The sequence below is a fragment of the Notolepis coatsorum genome (genome assembly GCF_963971535.1).
Source record: "Notolepis coatsorum genome assembly, chromosome: 16".
Taxonomy (NCBI): Eukaryota; Metazoa; Chordata; class Actinopteri; order Aulopiformes; family Paralepididae; genus Notolepis; species Notolepis coatsorum.
Window position 1 is genome coordinate 72,000,474 of NC_140180.1, and position 21,261 is coordinate 72,021,734.

Sequence of the window (21,261 nt, forward strand, 5' to 3'; positions counted from 1 at the left end):
GTCGCCGCCCCCCTGCCCCAGTGTCGCTCGTCCCGGCCTTGTCCGTCCTGACTTTTTCCCCCGGACACTCCCTGTGTTCCCCTTCCCTGGCTCCCGGCCCCCTGTCCTGCCCGTTCCCAGATGGTCCCTTTTGACGTCTGGGAGCCGTCCCTGGAGGAGGGGGGGGGGGGGGGGGGGTACTGTGAGGGTTCGCCTGTCCCTGAGACTTTCTCCTCTCCTCAAGAGCCCCCACCCTTGCATAGACTTTCCTCTCCTCCTCACCAGCCCCCACCTTTGGACAAACTTTTACTTTTGGCTTTTGTATTGTCTCCCATGTGTTTAACCTTGTGTTATCTTTAGTCTTGTTCCCTTTGTAATTGTTTTATTTGTCCCTTGTATGGTGTTTACTCTGTCTAGTGTTCAGTCTTTTCTTGTGTGGTTAGTTTGTTTGTTTCCCTGTTATTCCCCCAGAGTGTTTGGTCTTGTGTTCTCCCCATGTGTGCCTCGTTGGTAATTAGCGTCCCATGTCTTAATTAGTCTCCCTATATCTGGTGTGTGTTCCCTACCCTCCAGTGTCGGTTCATTTTTGGAGTTCATGTTTAGAGATCCTTGTTTGATGTTCGGTCCCATGTTTGTTATCCACGTCCTTGTTCTCCTGTTTCATAGTAAGTTCCCTGCAGTAACTTTGTTTTGTGTTTTTTGGACTTACTCTCTTTATGAGGTTATTATTTGTGTTTGTATTTAGCCCTCTGCCAGTCTTCAGCTGTGCTTTTGTTTGTTTTTGTATTTTGTTGCTGCCTTTGGAAGTATGTTTGTGAAGATCTTTGTTGCTGCCCTCTTTTAAAGTAAAGACATTTGTTGATATAATTCACCTCTGGCTCCACGTCTCGTCTGCCTGTTCTCCCCTCGTTCTGTTCCGCGATTGGGTCCTCAGATAACACTATCCGTAACACAATTAGCGGATAACGTAAACGGCCTGTCTGCAGAATATCTGTACAGTGTGTAGAGGCGAGGAGCAGGGTGTTGGACCATGTGTCCCCTGGCGGTGGTCTTAGAGGAGCAGGGTGTTGGACCACGTGTCTCCTGGCGGTGGTCCTAGAGGAGCAGGGTGTTGGACCACGTGTCCCCTGGCGGTGGTCTTAGAGGAGCAGGGTGTTGGACCATGTGTCCCCTGGCGGTGGTCCTAGAGGAGCAGGGTGTTGGACCACGTGTCCCCTGGCGGTGGTCCTAGAGGAGCAGGGTGTTGGACCACGTGTCCCCTGGCGGTGGTCCTAGAGGAGCAGGGTGTTGGACCACGTGTCCCCTGGCGGTGGTCCTAGAGGAGCAGGGTGTTGGACCATGTGTCTCCTGGCGGTGGTCCTAGAGGAGCAGGGGTCAGGTGAGTCTAGCAGGAACAGCTTTAACATGTGGCGAGGCACCTGGCCTGCGTGTGTTTTGGGATTTCCTCTGAGTCCTCTGTCGAGGGGGGCCTCACACTCTGTTGTCATGTCATTCATCAGAGAAAGCGTTAATGACCCAAACAGCCTTCACACTTCTTCACACACGCCCCCCTCTCTCTCTCAACTTTCTCTGTCTTTCTCTTCCTCTTTCTCTCTCTCTCTTTCTCTACCTCCCTCTCTCTCTCCCTCCCCCCCCCCCCCCCCCCTCTCTCCCACATTCCCTCACTACAAGCTCTAAACACTCGGCCGATCAGGGAACGCAGATTATTCAGGAAGGATGTTTCTGATCTCTTTCTCAGATCTGTGGAATTAAGAGGGTTCAGAAGAAAAAATAAATAAAAGTTTCCACACACCATAATACCTTACAAATATGCTTTGGTGTTACACAAAAATGAATGAATAAAAAAGAGCAGTCTTAAAAACACAAGTTTAACAGATGCATGGTAGCAAGTCACTATACAGCACAAGAGGTCACAGCGCATTACACACACAGTGTTTATCTAATTCAATTATCCAAGTGAAACAGAGTGCTAGCTTGTCTGGCCCGGCGTGTTGTCATCTAGTGGGGCAGTGTGTTGGAGGCCGGGGGGCCGTGGAGAGGGCTGTCAGCACTCAGCTAGAGGACCAACAAACACTACACACTCTCTGACCCTGGCTGTCCATCACACAGCCTACCCACCTCAGAGAGAGGGGGGGGGAGCCAGAGAGGGAAGAGGAGAGAGAGATGGAGAGTGGAAAGGAGGGAGCCAGAGAGAAAGAGGGAAGGAAAGAGGGAGAGATGGAGGGAGATAATGAGAGAAAGAGAAGGGGGGCTTAATGCTTTAATTCCTTCTGCAGGGAGGGACCTGAATGGGATTCAACAGGTGTGTGTGTGTGTGTGTGTGTGTGTGTGTGTGTGTGTGTGTGTGTGTGTGTGTGTGTGTGTGTGTGTGTGTGTGTGTGTGTGTGTGTGTGTGTGTGTGTGTGTGTGTGTGTGTGTGTGTGTGTGTGTGTGTGTGTGTGTGTGTGTGTGTGTGTGTGTGTGTGTGTGTGTGAGGGAAGAAGAGGGAGAGAGAGGGAGAAAGAGAGGGGAGAGAGGGGGATGGAGGGAGCGAGAGAGGGAGAGAGAGAGAGATCTGTCACATCAGCCTCTATTAAGACTTATAAATCAAGCTGTTTTGGAACAAGAGATGTGAGACATTCTTCACCTCTGTCTCCTCCCTCTGACAGATCGTCCTCTCCTCTCCTCACTTCCTGTGTGTGATACTGATACTGGCTATCATCCCTGAGAGGAAAGAGGGGATGAATGAATGAAGAGCAAGAGAGGGGGAGAGGGAGAGAGAGAGAGAAACAAGCCTTTATCGTGCACTGATACACATTAAAACAGTAACTTAACATTGATCCAAAAACATAAATTAAATTAACCCTTTGCACCCTGTCCCCGAACTTCTCTCCCCTGCCATTCTTCATGGTCATGTAAAGGAGTGACCCAAACAATTCTGAGACAAAAGAAAACAATGGAGCTAATCTTACACAGTGCAAAAAACAGTGAAAATCTGAGAGATGGAGATGGAGAGAGAAAGAGAGAGGGAGAGGGATGCTCCTCGGTGGGTGTATCAGATGGCAGACGGGGGGATGAGGTGAAGGTAAAAGGAGGAGAGAGGAGAGTGATTTAGTGCTGGCCTGTGCTCTCCTCTCCTCTCCTCTCTGCCCTGGGTCTTTCATGTCTCAGGCCCCAGGTCGACCCGCCTGCCGCCCCAGATGGTGCTGTCTGTCTGGGCAGCCCTGCACAGGATGTGCCCCTCTCACCCCCACCGTCCACAGACCCATACTCACATAATTGATTTCAGGGGGAAGACCCTCTCTCTCTTTCACACACACACACACATCACACCAGGCATGCCAACAGCTAATGCCCCTCTCAGTCCACACACACACACATTATGTACACATACACACACACACGCGGCCGGCGTTGTGCGCTGTCAACGCTAATTCAATTAGAGACGCGCGAGTGTGACTAACTGCAGAGCTGTAGAGTGTTTTACCATATGCACCGCACACACCAGCCAGATCACTTCTCTCTCTCACACACACATACATACACACGCACACATGCACGCACACACATGCACGCACATTATATACACACACACCAGCCAGATCACTTCTCTCTCTCACACACACATACACACGCACACATGCACGCACACACATGCACGCACATTATATACACACACACCAGCCAGATCACTTCTCTCTCTCACACACACATACACACGCACACATGCACGCACACACATATACACACACACCAGCCAGATCACTTCTCTCTCTCACACACACACACACACACATACGCCAGATCACTTCTCCCACACATATAAACGCATGCATGTATACATATACATATACACACACATATGTAAAATTACCTCTGTCATTCCCATTATAAAAATAATGAAACTCCAGAGATATAAATCGTGTTCATGGTCTCGTCTCTCCCTCTCCATCTAGTTGTTAGTGAAGAGTCATCTTGTCATCAACTTGAGGAGGAATGACACCTTATATTAACCCCTGCAACCCCACAGCCTAACCAGTTAGAACCCCCCCCGATATGAATTAGGCGTCCGTAGAAAACGTTATAATTAAACTAAAATGCCTGTGATAATATCTGGATGTTATTTTTAAATTAAAAACCAAGAGGAAATCTACAAAATTCTATCCCCCCAGATGAATGAAAAGTAGTTTTTTGCAGTCATAGTCATTCAACAGATTGAAACTAAATGTGATGTCAAAATATTGGGATTTTTCAACCGCAGTATGAGCCCACCAGCCAGGAAGTAGTCAGAACCTTGTGTTTTTCACAATATTGGCCAGGTTCCCACATGACCACAGTACTTCTATGTTTTACAGGAACACAGCAACATTTGGGAAAACATTTTTATTTGCTGTCTTCCCCAGAGTCAGACAAGAAGATAGGTACCCTTCTCATCTATGTGCGTGCAGCACAGAGAGAGAGAGACCCACAGCATGCTAGCTAGCTTACACATTGACCTAAGTGGATATGGACCATTAGCCTACCATCAAAAGTAACAAAATACACATTCCAACGACTCCCTATATACGTCTTATTTACATGTTGTGACTTGTGTATTTGGAAGTGACTGCCCAAAGAAGTGACTGAATTTAAGTCTGTACCACCCTCCATCAACAAACAAAACACAAACAAACGCTCCCTCGTCCCCCTGTGTGTCACAACATATGAAAGGACACCAGAGCAATGAAAACCTGGAGCAAAATTATCAACTTCACTTTGTGATTTGGACGAACAATCTGAAAGAGCCAAGAATTGACCTCATTTGGATCGTATTTACTTTTTAAATTATATTATATTTTAATGTATTGTCATCATACAGCACAGTACGTACACAAGTACAGTACAACGAAAATAAGTTGGCATTTAACCCAAGTCTAAATGTAGTAAGTAGAAGTAAAGTGCAATAGCAATACAATGTGCAAGTGATTCAATACAGAATATAAATTAATACTAAATGGTGTATTTAGTGCTTTTATCCAAAGTGCTTTACAATTTGTTCCTCACATTCACCCATTCACTCACACAATCAGACACCGACGGCAGAGGCGACCATGCAATGTGCCAACCTGCTCATTAGGAGCAATTAGGGGTTAAGTGTCTTGCTCAAGGACACTTCGACACGCTGCCCGGGAGCGTGTTGCTTTTTAACAGCGGAGCAGTGCAAGAATGTGACAATTTGACCATGTGACCGCGGCAACGCGGGAGAGCGGCAGTGCGGAAATAGGCTGTCTATTGCCATTCTCTAAGACAAACGCTAACCTTAACCAGCTCCTTAACAGCGCCTAAACTTAACCGTTCTAACCTTAACCAACTCCGAAACAATGCCTAACCTTAACCATGCCTAACCTTAACCATAACCATAGAAAGAATATTGCCATTCTCTAAGACAAACTCTAACCTTAACCAGCTCCTTAACAGCGCCTAAACTTAACCGTTATAACCTTAACCAACTCCGAAACAATGCCTAACCTTAACCTTAACCATAGAAAGAATATTGCCATTCTCTAAGACAAACTCTAACCTTAACCAGCTCCTTAACAGCGCCTAAACTTAACTGTTCTAACCTTAACCAACTCCGAAACAATGCCTAACCTTAACCTTAACCATGCCTAACCTTAACCGGCGAAAGAATACATGTTAAAAAAAAAAAATCACGTTAAAAAAAAAAATTTGATGGGATTCGAACTTGTCAACAACGGACCGCAGGACCGCTGCGCTGCCAGGTGAGCTGAGCGCCGAATGAAAATCATGGCGGATTAGGGCGGTTACATAATGCCGCAAGCTCTGCCGCTCCGCTCTGCGGTTGCCGCGCCTGCCGCGCCTGCCGCGGGGCGTGTCGCAGCCAATCAGGGAAAACACGGAAGCAACGGCAGCACTGCTCCGCTGTTATTAAGCAATAGGCTGCCCGGGAGGAGTGGGAATCGAACCGGGAATCTTCGGATTACCAGATGACTGCTCTACCTCCTGAGCTACTGTCATCCCCCGGTACTACTGAGTAATAATGCAAATCGGATGTATGTACAGTGTTACTCTATTATTATGTACAGTGATACAAATATAAATACTCTATGGAAGTAAGCCATATTGGCCGATGGTATACCGGTAGTGTGAGAGTAGGTAAGGAATATATACAGATATAAATATAGTATACACAGGTATGTAAACAGGAGTATATGCAGGTATATTCAGAGAGGTGTGGATAAACATATATATGGAACATATAAATGTATATTAGATTTGATTAGATTCAAATGTATTCTCATTAGTAATAATGTAGGGGAGAACGGCGGACGTTGTCACACTTTTTACTCTAGTGTGAATTGCTCATCATCCAAACATCTTTCAATAGTCATTCCTACATTAAATTGAAGCTTAAGGTGTTGGCTTGAAATGTGTATCCCTCTCATTTTCCAACGTATTGTAACAAAGAGTTAATCACCTATCAAAGACACTCTGACACATTGTGACAACCAACCCCATCATAATAACCCCAATAATGGACTCTGTGAAGCGCTCTGAGTCAGAGCAACAGTCAGTCAGAGAAGAGCGCTATATAAATCCAATCCATTATTATTATTATTATCATGGGGATGGTTGTCACAGACTATGGGGTTGGTTGTCACACCATGTAGTGTGTGTCTTTGATAGGTGATTAACTCTGTTACAATACGTTGGAAAATGAGAGGGATACACATCAAGCCAACATCTTAAGCTTCAATTTAATGTAGGAATGACTAATGAAAGATGTTTTGATGATGAGCAATTCACACTAGAGTAAAAAGTGTGACAAAAAAATCTTAAAAAGAAGACAAGAAGGCAGAACTAAATTTGAAAGTTTAATTGCATTAACAAGTTGACAAAAATACACAACTTAATGCATCTTAACATGAACATAAACAGGAAACACATCTTTAGGCCATCTATAACAAAATAAGAACACAATAAATCGGCCTAACAATAATAGCCTACACAACATGTGACAACCAACCCCAAATAAAATTTGACGACCAACCCCAACTGGAATGTCTTGATAGCATCAAGGCTAACAGCCATCTAACAACTAGTTAGCTAGCTAACAACAATCTAAACTATAGCTATCCCTTCACAATTTTTAAGGGTAATAATTGTTTCATTATAAACCAATTGTGTAAAAGCCTAGAAGAAAAATACTGAGGAGCGGAATATTTACAAATGGACATGAAAAACACAAAAAGTCCTCTCACCTCAAATTCAGCTTGTTAAAGTTAGAGGTTCTATGTAGGATTGCAAGTAACTGTCGAACTGTATATATAACTGTTTCCACTAGAGGGCGCTCTAGGCGGAGCCACTAATGCTGCCACCAGGTGGCGAGTATTTAAGGAGATGTCTCCTCCCCCTCTACCTCTTTCCCACCTGCCTCTCACCGAGAGGAGAACTCTTGTACTGCTGCTTACCATGTGAATAATAAACCACGCCAAAGGCTAAAGATAGAAACCATGCCTCTTGACCACATTATTGTCGCCCCATAGCCAGATTCTGTCAACACAGCCGTTTCACTCCAAAGATGACAATGTAGGTGAACTCTGACCCCAATTCTGGACATTTAAATACCAAAGTATGGTAGACAGGACCCTCTGGTAGTGAAATATAATGAATGTGACAACCTACCCGTGTGACAACGTCCCCTGTTCTCCCCTACAGGGGATTCAACTGGATATAAAATAAAAGAATTAGCACTACTGAGTAATAGTGCTAATCGGATGTATGTACAGAGTTGTAGTATTAATATGTACAGTGATGCAGGTATAAAGACACTATGGTAGTAAGTCATACTGGTCAGCAGCATAACTAGTAGAGTAGGTAAGGGATATGTATAGATATAGTATCTAGACGTAGATGTAAAAAAGATTATATACAGGTATGTACAGACAGATATATATATATATATATATATATTGTGATCGGAAAATATTATCATGTCCATAGATCTGTGTTACATTTTTGTACAGCTTTGACTGGTTAATATAGTTAACTAAGTATACAGACATTAGGGCGACAGTCTTAACAGTGTTCTTAAAACAACGGCCAAGGCTCAGAACAGTTTTACTTAGATATGACACGTCCAAGGTTCTTTTCTTGTTAATCTTGTCTCCAGTCTTGTGTCAGACACGACAAAGCCCTAAACCGATCTTTTGTTTTCATTTTCTGGTCTTTGTTTCATTTTTGTTTACCTTTCTTGTCACATCTGGTCATCTTATGTACGTCATGTCAATTATGTATATATTGTAAGTCTGACCAGAGCTCTTTGTCACTTTCTGGTCAGACGCTTTGTGAGTACACATTTAGTCTCTGATTGTAAACTGATAATATTCAATATTCCACAACAATATATAATAAGAATAAATATATATGGTATATACAGCATTATTGTACATGCCATCATGCAGAGTTGTATGGGTCATATGCAGGTGTATAAGTAGGTATATAAATTTAGAATGATTATATGCAGGTATATTCAGTATATATTGCTGTTCCTCCAGCAGTGTGGGTAGTTATCTTGCTGCTGGACAACTCTGAAGGAGGAAAGGCAACACACATGGCATATGGCTCAGGAGTGCTGGTGTGGTGGTGTGGATGGAAAGACAGGCAGGCGGGTCCTTAAAGCATGAGAGACAGTGCAACATGTTCATGTTCACGGGTTGTTATACTGTAAGAGATATCAGAGAGGGGCAGGCAGGTGAGACCAGGGTCATGGGGGGGGGGGGGGGGGGGGGTTAACAGGGTGGGGCAGGTCAGATGGATCAGGTGTATGTGTGTGTGTGTGTGAGGAGAGAGAGAGAGAGAGAGAGAGAGAGAGAGAGAGAGAGAGAGAGAGAGAGAGAGAGAGAGGAAGAGGAAGACAGACAGGAGAGAAAGAGAGGTAGAAAGAGAGAGGGAGAAATTTGAGAGAAAGAAAGACGGAGATGGGAGATGAGAGAGAAAAGGATGGAGAGAGGGGGAGAGAGACAATTGAGAGAGGGGGAGAGTCCTGAGGGTGTGAGCAGGAGCCTGTTTAACCGTGTTCTGGAGGAGTGGGACTGATAGGGCCAGCTGTGTGTGTGTGTGTGTCTGTGTGTGTGTGTGTGTACACGAGGCAATAAAACAGATTAAAAGCAGCGTTAACACATCTGACAGGAAGCAATGGTCAAGAGGTGAGTGGAAACTGGGGAAAGCCCTGGGCTGGAACAATTAGACACACACACGCGCGCGCAGACGCACAAACACACTCACACACACGCACAGGGCAGCAGATGGAATTAGGGAAAGGCCTGGGCAGCAGCGATTGGTCACAGATGCTCATCGATACCCAAGCAGAACCAATCAGCTCGGCTTCCTGTGTTTGACCTGACCCCTCACACACAGTAATTGAATATTTCAGAGAGGGGAGGCATAAAGAGTGGTATGGAAAGAGCGAGGGAGGGAGCGAGGGAGGGAGGGAAGTGTGCGTGCACCGCTTCATCCTGTGAAATGCTGCCAAAGTGCTCCAAGAAGGATAAGGAGGACATGAATTAAGAGGCCGTTCTCCCCACCACCACCTTGGACAGACAATTCCTCTTCTCATAGCCTATGTCCTCTCTGAGACATCCACTCTGCACTGTGGGTACATACCTTCTTCAGTGCGTTGTGTCTCAGAGAAGTGTTAAGCTTTATTCTAGAGCCTAGAGGTGCTGTCTCCTCAGGGCTGCTGGTTCACCGGGCCTTGGTGTGTGTGTGTGTGTGTGTGTGTTTCTGTCAGACCTCCACCACAGGAGAGGGTCTAACCAGAGGGACAGGCCCACCGACCCACCGGATCTCTGGCTGTCAGCAAGCAATTCTCTGCTAGCAACCAGGGCTGAGGTGTTGACGGGGTGCTGGAGGGGAAAGACACAGGATATCAACACCTGATACACAAACACACGCAGGCTTTCCCCCCAGAGCAGGACCCAAACAGGAGCCGTCTCCAGCACATCTGGGGGAAGCATCCATGTACAGGCAGAGTGTAGACAGACACACACACAGTGGAGAAAATGTGCTACAATAGACCCTCCATTGGACCGAGACTGTTCATTGATGGACGGAGCATAAATATATTAAAAACAAGCATTACCCCAAGTGAATATATGGCTGTGTGTGACGGCAGATAGACCAGGAATTCTAACTACGTGGTGTTTTCAGACGGGTCCTGGCGGAGTGATTGACAGCCGCTGGAGCGCCGGGGTCACTGGGGAAAATGGAAAGGGTTCCAGATAATTCCAACGTCCGTCCGAGGAAATGGTAGAGAACACACACACACTGTCTCTCTCTCTCTCTCACACACACACACAAGCTGAATACACTCTCTCTCTCTCTCACACACACAACCTGAACTACAGACCAATCGCTCATCAAGTTGTCTGTGGTAATAAGCATAATGGAGACTTCTGTCTGTCAGGGGGCACTGATCATGATTGTGTGTAGCTAGGTGCATGACTTGTGTCTGATGATGATTAGGTAGGACACAGTTTTAGGGGGGGGGGTCAGGGGTGGCTGTGTGTCGGTCCATAGCGTCCACGGGTGTACGTTTGGGTATTTGTGTGTGTGTGTATGCAGCAGCACCTGTAATGGCTCCCAGCTGAGCCCTGCCTCCCCTTGGGATATAATGAAGGTCTGGGCGTGTGTCAGTGTGTGTGTGTAATGAGGCTGTGGCATGCGAGCAGCGGAGGGCCGCTTCCTCCACAGGTGACCCCTTTGACCTCTCATCTGTTCCCTGTTGGAGAGGAGAAGGGTAGAGAGAGAGAGATGGGGGGGGGGGGGGGGGGCGTTTGGAGAGGTACAGTATACTCCCACAAACAAACAAACAAACAAACAAACCAACACACACAGACACACACAATCAACAGGACATGTGATTGAGGTTAGCAAACGAGGTGTGTTAAAAAGTATTTTAATGACTTTCTGTCTTCACATGTGAGATGGTATCCCAGCTGGGGTAGAAATAAAGTCAGTATCTTCCATTTCACCAGTATTCTCCTGTCAATCCAGTCAGCAGTGGTGGACAACAAGAAGATGGGCCCCTACTATAGGCCGATTCTCCCTCTAAACACAAATAAGGGCCAATGTATAGAATCGGCCCTTGTATTATTACAACAGTACTATCAATAGTATAATAGAGGCATTGTTTATAGCTTAAAACGCTGTAGCTTGCATCAGAAACTGAACTGGGATTATAAACAGGGACGGACGAGGGAACAATTCCAATATTAACCCCTGCTCCCGTTCTCCACTGCTGTACGAAGTTCCCACATACTCAAGTCATGCAGGCGGAGAGACGAAACAGTTGAAATGCTCTCAGCATTGTGACATCATCACAAAAAATAACATGCAAAAAAATAAATAAACAACTTCATCATAACAGGTATTCCAGATCAAATGACTTCTAGAGCCGTTCCACTTAATCGTGTAGCTAGTTGAACACAATAATTCAGTTTACAGTCTTCATGACAAATATAATGTCCACATCTGAAAGGGTTTAAAATAAAACATACATACAAACAATGATTTAGTAACAATGTCAGGAGACAAACTATTCCCCCAGTGGGCAACATCCTGTTGCTGAGTTTACCTTTAAGGTTATAAATAATCACAACATAACATCTTAAAATAACTGTGCAAATCAATGTTAATAACATGAAGAGACTCTGAGCATGGAGGGCGGCTGTTGCTGTTCCTTCCTCGTTCTCTGAAACGGTCTCAATCCGTAGAGAGAGGCTGTTTCACTGAGCTGCGTTCCACATCCCAGATGGTCAAATGTTTCTCCCAGGCGAACTCGGGCCCCCAACAGGGCAGGCGACGTTATGTCATATCATATTTTTTTCTCTCACTCAGGCACATTCTATAGTACATGAACACGTAATGTAGGGCTACTTGTTTATCAAACACTCAAGCCAGAAGTTGCCCATTTGTCAAAATGTGTGAAAATAACGATTTGAATGCGAATGGATAATGTCAGCGTTCAGACTTTTTGACAAATTGACAACTTCTGGGTGAGCGTTTCATAAAACAAGTGTCCAGAATGTGTCTATACTTTCCACAACAAACTTGTGTTTCCGCGTTCGAGTTTTGCGCTCTGATTGGCCAGGTCATGTGACATGTGCGCCAATCGTGGGACGGCAAGTTCTGCGCCTATTTCCGGGTCTAACAGCCTGCAAACTACCTAACGCCTAGTTTATCACTAGTTAAGCTTAGGCGACTCTTTCGCAGTTGGTTAAGGTTAGAGTTTGGAATCAGGGCAGGCGTTCTATCGCCATGCTCTAAGACAAACTCTAACCTTAACCAACTTCGAAAGAGCGCCTAAGCTTAACCATCCGAAAACTTGCGGTCCCACGATTGGGCATACATGTCACATGACCTGGCCAATCAGAGACGCGGAAACACTAACTTTGTTGTGGGAAATATTCAGGCGTCCAGAATTGCATGTTTAGGTAATATAGAATGAGTAAGACAAATGAAAACGTGTGACACGACATGGCCTGTAGGGGGAGCTGATCTCATTTCACCAGCTGTGATATGAAGCGTAGCAGCACGGACGGCTGGGGACCAACAACTCTCTCCTCATAAAGAGCCAACAACAGAGACAGAGAGAGGAGTATAGAGACTCTTATCTTGCAGGCAGACCCTTTGTTTATTCTCCCCTTTTAATTCAACCTTGTTCACTCTCCTAGTCGTCCTCCTCCTGGTGTTCTTGTGTGTGTTCACTCTTTACACCTGGTCCCTCAGCCTGGCCAGCCTCTGAGAGAGTTCATCCTGACGACACATGAAACAGACACAGGTTCAGCGTCACAGTTCCGCCCCGACACGCATCTCAGTCCGTTTTCCCCCAACAGTCCGTGATGTACTTGAAAATGGAAGTGGGGACAGTGTGGGCCTAGAAGTAACCAAGCGGCTGGTTTGATCCCCGGCACCGACAGGGAGGGTGTATTCCGGCTGTGGGCTGGTGACTGAAGGGTGACTGGTGTTACAGCTACGATGCCCGATGCCCAGTGCCCAACATCTCTGCCTAAATGCCCATGAGCAAGGCACAGAACACCCAAACCACTATGGGGGAGGGGGGGGGGGGCACTGCACTACGGGCCACACTGCACTCTGACGTGTGGGGGACTGTGTGTATGTGTATCTAGGATGGATATGTGAAAAGACACATTTCTAGTGCCTTTGTGTACATTTGACAATACAGTAATTTTCCAAATCTTCTTGTATTTGCTTCGGTTTCCTGTAAATTCCGCAGTGTGCCATGAAAGGACTTCCTACGGGCAACGAGTGAGACGGAACACACAAAGAAACAGTGAAATCAGAGAGCTAGCTAGCTGGAGATGCAGACAAACTGTTGATCATCCAAATGTGCTACCCATTATGTGCTATTATTGTGATAACGGTATAGCTAGGTTTTGTTTTCAGCAGACTATACAAACCTTGCCACACAGCCGGAACGCTACCTAATGACCTGGTCACAATGATCCATTGTGGACATCTGTCTACGTCTGTTTTTAATAAATTTCTCCAATGAGGAGTTGAACAGCACAGGGCTGATGAGGAGTCCGTCTCTGCCAGATCTGTATCCGCTTTGAAAGAAAAGGTCGGAGAGGATTCACTTTTGGAACTGACTGACCAATACCTTACCTTCTGTAGTAAAGCTGTTGTTTTTTTGCAAATGCACAATTATAATAATAATAATAATAATAATAATAATAATAATAATAATAATAATAATAATAATAATAATAATAATAATAATAATAATAATAATAATAATAATAATAGATCAAATTTATATAGCGCCTTTCTAGAACCCAAGGTCGCTTATTATATCAGCTAGGTTGTAATTAAACACAAACCAATACCGCCCATCTCTTCTCTCTCCGTTTTGATCAGTGTGACCGTGGCTCTAAGGCATCAGGGAGTTTGCATGATAAAGAAAAACAATGTGCCCAGATGTTTTACATGGGACTGTTAAGAAACACGGAGGGGTCTCTGGAATAGATCAACAGACACGTTACTCCTGTCTTCTGTGACTGTTCTGTAAATGTGTCTCTTCAAGAGCTAGAATCCAGAGAAAGAAGATTTATATCTGTAATATCACCAATAGGGATGCCCCGATCGATCAGCTGCCGATCATTACGGCAGATATTCAGTATAATTACGAGATCGGGGAAATTCCGATAATGCTTTCTCATCGTCGATTTTTTTTAAACGATCGATGATGCAAAAAATTATAAACGTGAGCAAATTCTCAGCGGAGTTGGTGTCATTGTCGCCTGCTGACTTAACATAAGACATGTCGGCGGTGTGGAACTATTACAAAGTATAACTAATTAAATTAACAGGGTGCGAGTACAACTCAAACTTCTTCAATAGTTTCTTACTGGGTGCACGGTCAAGCTCTTACATTGTTACAGAAATAACCAGCAGTCACAGAACTGTCCTTTAGGTTCTAGTATTGAGTTGCTTCAGCTATCTATAAGCCTTCCTCAATAAAAGTAGCTCAAGGACAGTTCCGTGAGTCCTGGTCATTTCTGGAACATTTCTGTACGCCGCCCACATACCTCAAATGGATTTCAATCTTTCAAAATGTTCTTATGTACCCCAGTTGCTATTGCATGTACTTATTTGTGTTTCATTACACGTATATGTACATGCTTACCAACTGTTTCGCCTGTTTTATAGCAACACTACCATCACCGACATCTAAGAAGGGAGTTTCCCCCTTGAACGGCCCTACTAAGGTTTCTCCCCTCCACATTGCCTGTGGTGCTTTTTTCCTATTGCTAGGTTTTTAGTGAGTTTTTCCTTACCTTTCGCGTGGGGTACTGTATGTCTGGGAGGGTTGCATTCATTTATTTACTTTACATTTTATTTTAGATTTCATGGTGTTTTTGTTTTGTTCTTGATTTATTGTGATGTTTCTTCTTGACTTGTTTAAAGAAGACGTGTCCGGCCCATGGGGACATTAACGTCTGTTGTCGGGCCTTACAAACAGGCAAGTTGGAACTTTATATCGGTAGGGGGTGCGGCCTTTGAGATTTTATTTTTTATTTTTTGCGCAGTGGAGAAAAACAGAGTCGGGACACATTTCCTTTAGTCTAGCCTGTACCCCCCAGACATGTTGCTGGCCCCGTCAAAACAGTATCCTATCAGCCTCTCCATGGGCAGGTCGAGGCGTAAAATAATGTCTTTTATACACAAAAACAGCGTCTCGGCTGTTGTGTCTGGGCCGGGCATTGTAAAAACCCCAAAAGAAGTTCTGAGCTTCCAAGTTGTCATCGGCGAACTGTATATTACACGAGAATTGTTCTTTTCCAGTGACATCAGTGGTTCCGTCAGCGCTCAAGCCAAAGAATGGGCTTTTGGATGCTTTGCCTCTAATTTGTCGCTGAATATCATGGGCAAACAGCTGTAAGATTTCGTTTTGGATGTTGTTGGACATCCAGTTGTCTCTCTTTTGGAGCCAATTCTTCAACTCGGGATCAGACTCAGTGCGCACTCTTTCCATCATCAGCTGCGAATAACACCCCATCCCTATTTGCATCACCCCTCAGTGGAAGCCCCTGGCGCCCGAGGGGGGGTATAGGGGAACATACTCAGTTAACTCTTCAATACCTGATGCTGAGGCTGAACCTGTCGTCTCTGTCTCTCTCTGACGTTTATCAGATTTAGTGGGACTGTCACTGGGACCGGCGGCACGTTTCAAAAAGAAATCTGATATTTTTCTTTTCTGCGAGTGAGCCATTCTGTGCTAGCAAAGTCTGACTACTAGCTCAAATCGACTGACTGCGCAAGCACTGTATCACAGTAGCTCAGTGGTTCGTGGCGCGTGGGAAGGGCGGGAGACGGGAGGTGAATACAATTAGTTGTTTCACCTGTCATTCAATCAGTCTGTGACAGTCTGTCATCACTCGAAAATCTACTCTGCTGCAATCTTGTCGGTTTTACATGTATGATTGTGTACGTACAGTAGTGTAATGAATGAATGAAAACTTTATTTAACAGATTGGAGAATGGCTACAATACAGTACGGCTCAATACACACAATATTAAAATGGTGAAGTGCTTTGAGCAGGATAAACTTATAATATACAGTGTTACAGTTATACAGTTACAGTATATAATATACAAATATATAAATACTGTCATAAAAAAAAAACATAAAATGTATTCTTTGCAATAACTTCCAACGTGCCTGCTTACAAATAAATTAGATTTGATTTATGATTTGATTTATGTGACAAATGCCATCTGCAATGTAAACTGACCTATAATACTGCTATACCAGCAACAAAAAAATTATCTGTATCAGACGATCCAGCTCAAAGGCGATCGGTATCAGCAGCAAAAAAACATTAACGGGGCATCCCCCAATAGACCATTTCAATATGATGTAATAATCATATACTGGTCTTTACTCTCTCTGGGAGAAGCCCCTGTGTAAAACCACTCCTTTCCAAGATGATAGGTGTAAAGTGTTTCACATCCTATCGATGCTATTAAGTGACTTGTGTTTTAGGGTGAACAGGGTGAAATGAAACAAGTATATCCTGGTGCTTTATATACAACTGTGTGAATGAATGAATGAATGAAAACTTTATTTAACAGATTGCAGAATGGGTACAATACAGTACGGCTCAATACATACAATTGTTAAGGGGATGCAGACCTGAGAAAGACGTTTGTCTTGTTTCCATCAGGGTCCCCCATTTTCAATTCATATAGACTGAGGACATGATCGACAGCCCATAGATGCACCTTCCAACCACCTACAAAATACAGCATGTGTATGTGTGTGTGTGTGTGTGTGTGTGTGTGTGTGTGTGTGTGTGTGTGTGTGTGTGTGTGTGTGCGTGTGTGCGTGCGTGCGTGTGTGCGTGCGTGCGTGAGTGTGTGTGCGTGTGTTGTGTGTGCGCGTGTGTGTATGTGTGTTACACCGGTACAGAGTACCGATCTGACCCATTACTTTTAACAGTAGACGTGTTTCTTGGTAGCGGATTTTAGTATCGGGGAAATGCTCTATTTCAGCGGGTAGGTGACTAAACTTAGTTTTTTTGGCAACTAAAAAAAGAAAAAGATCAAGCGAAGGGGCGCCCAAGTGGCAAACCATGTAACACACTGCGTCGCGGCACAGCCGACCCGGGTTCGATTCCCGGACCCGCCGTTATTTGCCGAATGTCTTCCCCCCACTCTGTCTCCCGCTCTTCCTCTCTCTCTCTCTCTACTGGACTGCCCAGTAGCAAAAGAATATATAAATAAACGATAAACGCAAAAAAAGAAAAATCTTAAAAAAGAAAAAAAAATATCAAGCGAAAATCCGACAAGCCCAACTCAGATTGAGTTTTCCACCTGGCAGCTGTGTGTATTTGCCATGTCTCGCCCCTTCATCAACGGAGGCCACACAGTATTCCAATACACATCTCACTACATCCTGCGCAGGTATAATCGCAGAGTGCAAAGTGCCACGAGCGTGTGTGACGGCACATATGAGGGCTGCCGAACATTTAGGATACACATCTCACTACATCCTGTGCAGGTATATAGTCGCGGAGGCCACGTCTGGCCTCAATAGGTTGAATCTGGGACTACAAGGTCGGGACACAGACCTGTTTGGACTTGCAGCTAAAATGGAGAGCTGGATTAAAAAACTCTGTTTGTGGCACTCCAGGATCATCAGCGGAGATTTGGGGGTGTTTACTCTGCTTGATGGCTTTTTGGAGGAACAGAATGTAGCACAAAATTATTTGAAGCCCATTATCTGTAGCCACATAGAAGGGCTCATTGAACAATTTCTGAAAATGTTTCCCGAAAGAAAGAGCACTGACAATTTGGACAAATGGATCCGAGATCCGTTTATTGCACATGACGCAACAGGCCTCCCTGTGAGGTTTTGTCCGCTGCTCACCAACTTTCTCTGTTTTCTTTAAGCCTACTGTTAGAAATTCCCTTCTCACTCACTCTCTCTAGCCCCCACCCTCTCGTTCTTTACTCTCGTTTACTCTCAGTGGCCACACCTGGACTATTATCAATTACCTCTCGCACCTGTGGTGGCAGGCTAATTAGTTCCCCTGTGGGCTTTAAATACCAGGGCTCTTCCCCTCGTTTCGGCGTGGGGTCGTGTTGTATTCATGCTGAGTCATATTCTCTAACATCTAGACTCTTTCGGGAGATCCTCTGGTCTACCAATGCTGTATATGGATTTCTCCAGCCTTGAGATGTTTTGCTCCAGCCTTCGTCTGCTGTCGCCGTAGCCTGTGGAGGAGACTGTTCTGCGCTCCCTGTACTTCCACGGGAGGCACCCCAGCGCTCCACTGCAGACCCCAGCGCAGCTGTTCGTCCTGACGCACATCTAGACCAACGCGCATCTCCCGGACCCTCGGGCTTGGCACGCTCTCCAGTCACCAGCGCGCAACGCGCATCTGCAAGGGCTTGGCACGCTCTCCAGTCACCAGCGCGCAACGCGCATCTTCAAGGGCTTGGCACGCTCTCCAGTCTCCAGCGCGCAACGCGCATCTTCCAAGGATCCTCGGGCTTGGCACGCTCTCCAGTCACCAGCGCGCAACGCGCATCTGCAAGGGCTTGGCACGCTCTCCAGTCACCAGCGCGCATCTTCAAGGGCTTGGCACGCTCTCCAGTCTCCAGCGCGCAACGCGCATCTTCCAAGGATCCTCGTGCTTGGCACGCTCTCCAGTCTCCAGCGCGCAATGCGCATCTTCCAAGGATCCTCATGCTTGGCACGCTCTCCAGTCACCAGCGCGCAACGCGCATCTGCAAGGGCTTGGCACGCTCTCCAGTCACCAGCGCGCAACGCGCATCTTCAAGGGCTTGGCACGCTCTCTAGTCTCCAGCGCGCAACGCGCATCTTCCAAGGATCCTCGTGCTTGGCACGCTCTCCAGTCACCAGCGCGCAACGCGCATCTGCAAGGGCTTGGCACGCTCTCCAGTCACCAGCGCGCAACGCGCATCTTCAAGGGCTTGGCACGCTCTCCAGTCTCCAGCGCGCATCTTCCAAGGATCCTCGTGCTTGGCACACTCCTCCTCGCAGACGCACCCCGAGGCGTCTCTCGGTTCCGACGTGCACACCAAGGTGTGGCGCGCCACTCTGTTCCTCGGCTCCGACAGCGGCTACCCGGTGGACGACACCCTCGCCACCGCCGCTGTTCCAGCACCCTGTTCCTCGGCTCCGACAGCGGCTACCCGGTGGACGACACCCTCGCCACCGCCGCTGTTCCAGCACTCTGTTCCTCGGCTCCGACAGCGGCTACCCGGTTGACGACACCCTCGCCACCGCCGCTGTTCCAGCACTCTGTTCCTCGGCTCGGACAGCCAGCTACCCGGTGGCGACACCCTCGCCGCCGCTGCTGTTCCTGCACCATTACGCATACGCCTGGGTGAGTTTTGATTGTGATGTCACTCACCCAGCGTAATGCCTCTTGCCCCCGTCCCGCTGCGTTTCCTGTACCATTACGCATACGCCTGGGTGAGTTTTGATTGTGATGTCACTCACCCAGCGTAATGCCTCTTGCCCTCGTCCCGCTGCGTTTCCTGTACCATTACGCATACGCCTGGGTGAGTTTTGATTGTGATGTCACTCACCCAGCGTAATGCCTCTTGCCCTCGTCCCGCTGCTGTTCCTGTACCATTACGCATACGCTTGGGTGAGTTTTGATTGTTAAGTCACTCACCCAGCGTAATGCCTCCTTTTTTGTTCTCACTTAGTTAGTAGTTTGGACATTTCATCTCCCACTCTGTTTTTGTTCTCACTTAGATAGTATTTTTGGACATTACATCTCCCCCTGTGTGTTTGTCACACGAAGATATTATTACTTTGTTACTTTGTTTATTTGGACTGTTCTGCATCTGCTCTGTTTGTTCCCTTTTGAATATTAACCCTCTCCTCTGTTCTGCAGAGCGGCCCAGATGTTTTCCCACCAGTCCCCAGTTCCTCCCTGTCCCCAGCCCGCCTCCGCGGGCCTCAGTCCCCTCTGTCCCTAGTTCTCCCCTTTCTAGTTCCACCTAGTTCCTGGTCCCAAGTTCTCCCCTTCTAGTTCCACCTAGTTCCTTGTCCCTAGTTCTCCTAGTCCCCAGTTCTCCTGTTCCCTAGCTCTCCTTGTCCCGACATCTCCTAGTCTCTAGTTCCTCTGTTCCTTTAACCTTCCCCTAGCGTTTCCTTTAATGTTTCCCCTAGCATTCATTAACCTTCCCTTAGTGTTCCCTTTTCCTGCCCGCCTCTTAAAGGCACCTAGTTTTTCCCCTCTTGTTATATTCCTGTATTTGTGTTCTCCCTTAAAGGGACAGTGCCCTTTTTTCCCTGTCTCTCAATAAATTTCTGTTTCTTGGCAAACCATCATACCTGTCTTGTGTTGTGCGATTGGGGTCGGTTACAAACCATAACAGTACGACCCCACCAAATCGACGACCCCAGCCAGCACAGACGGTGTATGTTGAGTTTGCCTTTTTTTTTTCTTGTTCCCTCTAGCTTCCTTGTTAGTCCTGTTTAGCTCCCTTGTTTAGCTTGTTAGTCTCCCCGGTTAGCTCCCCTGTTTGCTTCCCGTTTAGCCCTGTTTGACCCCCCTGTAGCTAGCCATGCCCTGGCAGCTAACCCAGTCCCTCAGCAGAGCCCCTGTCTGCTAGCTTAGCCCCGAGCCTCTATGTTGATGCAGCCCTTGCTGCTGGCATAGGCCCTGTAGCTAGCCATGCCCTGGCGGCTAACCCAGTCCCTCAGCAGAGCCCCTGTCTGCTAGCTTTGCCCCGGCTGCTAGCACAGCCTCTATGTTTATGCAGCCCTTGCTGCTGGCATGGGCCCTGTAGCTAGCCATGCCCTGGCAGCTAACCCAGTTTCCCTCTGCATGGTCCCAGTCTGCTAGCTTGGCCCCGGCTGTTAGCACAGCCTCTATGTTAATGCAGCCTTGCAGCTGACATAGGCCCTGTAGCTAGCCAGGCCCAAGCAGCTAACCCGGTCCCTCTGCATGGCCTCCACTTTTTTGTGTACCATCCCCACTGCTAGGACTGCCCTTTCAGCTAGCAAGGTCAGTTTCTCTCCCCACTGCTAGGACTGCCCTTTCAGCTAGCAAGGTCAGCTTATCTCCCACTGCTAGGACTGCCTTTTCAGCTAGCAAGGTCAGTTTATCTCACGCTGCTAGGACTGCCCTTCAGCTAGCAAGGTCAGTATTCCCACTGCTAGGACTGCCCCTTCAGCTAGCATGTTCAGTTTCTCTCACACAGCTAGGACTGTCCTTCCAGCTAGCT

The 21,261-nt window shown here is 46.5% G+C and overlaps 1 protein-coding gene across 1 annotated transcript in view; it reads right to left on the reverse strand.

Moving 5' to 3' along the window:
* Positions 1–10,902: 10,902 nt before the first annotated feature.
* LOC311242352 (charged multivesicular body protein 1b-like) overlaps positions 10,903–21,261 on the reverse strand; it is a 33,134-nt gene continuing 22,775 nt past the window's right edge. The window contains exon 8 of the mRNA XM_084331303.1: positions 10,903–12,777. Coding sequence (XP_084187429.1) covers positions 12,733–12,777 — 45 coding nt within the window. The 3' untranslated portion in view covers positions 10,903–12,732. The remainder of the gene's footprint in view (positions 12,778–21,261) is intronic.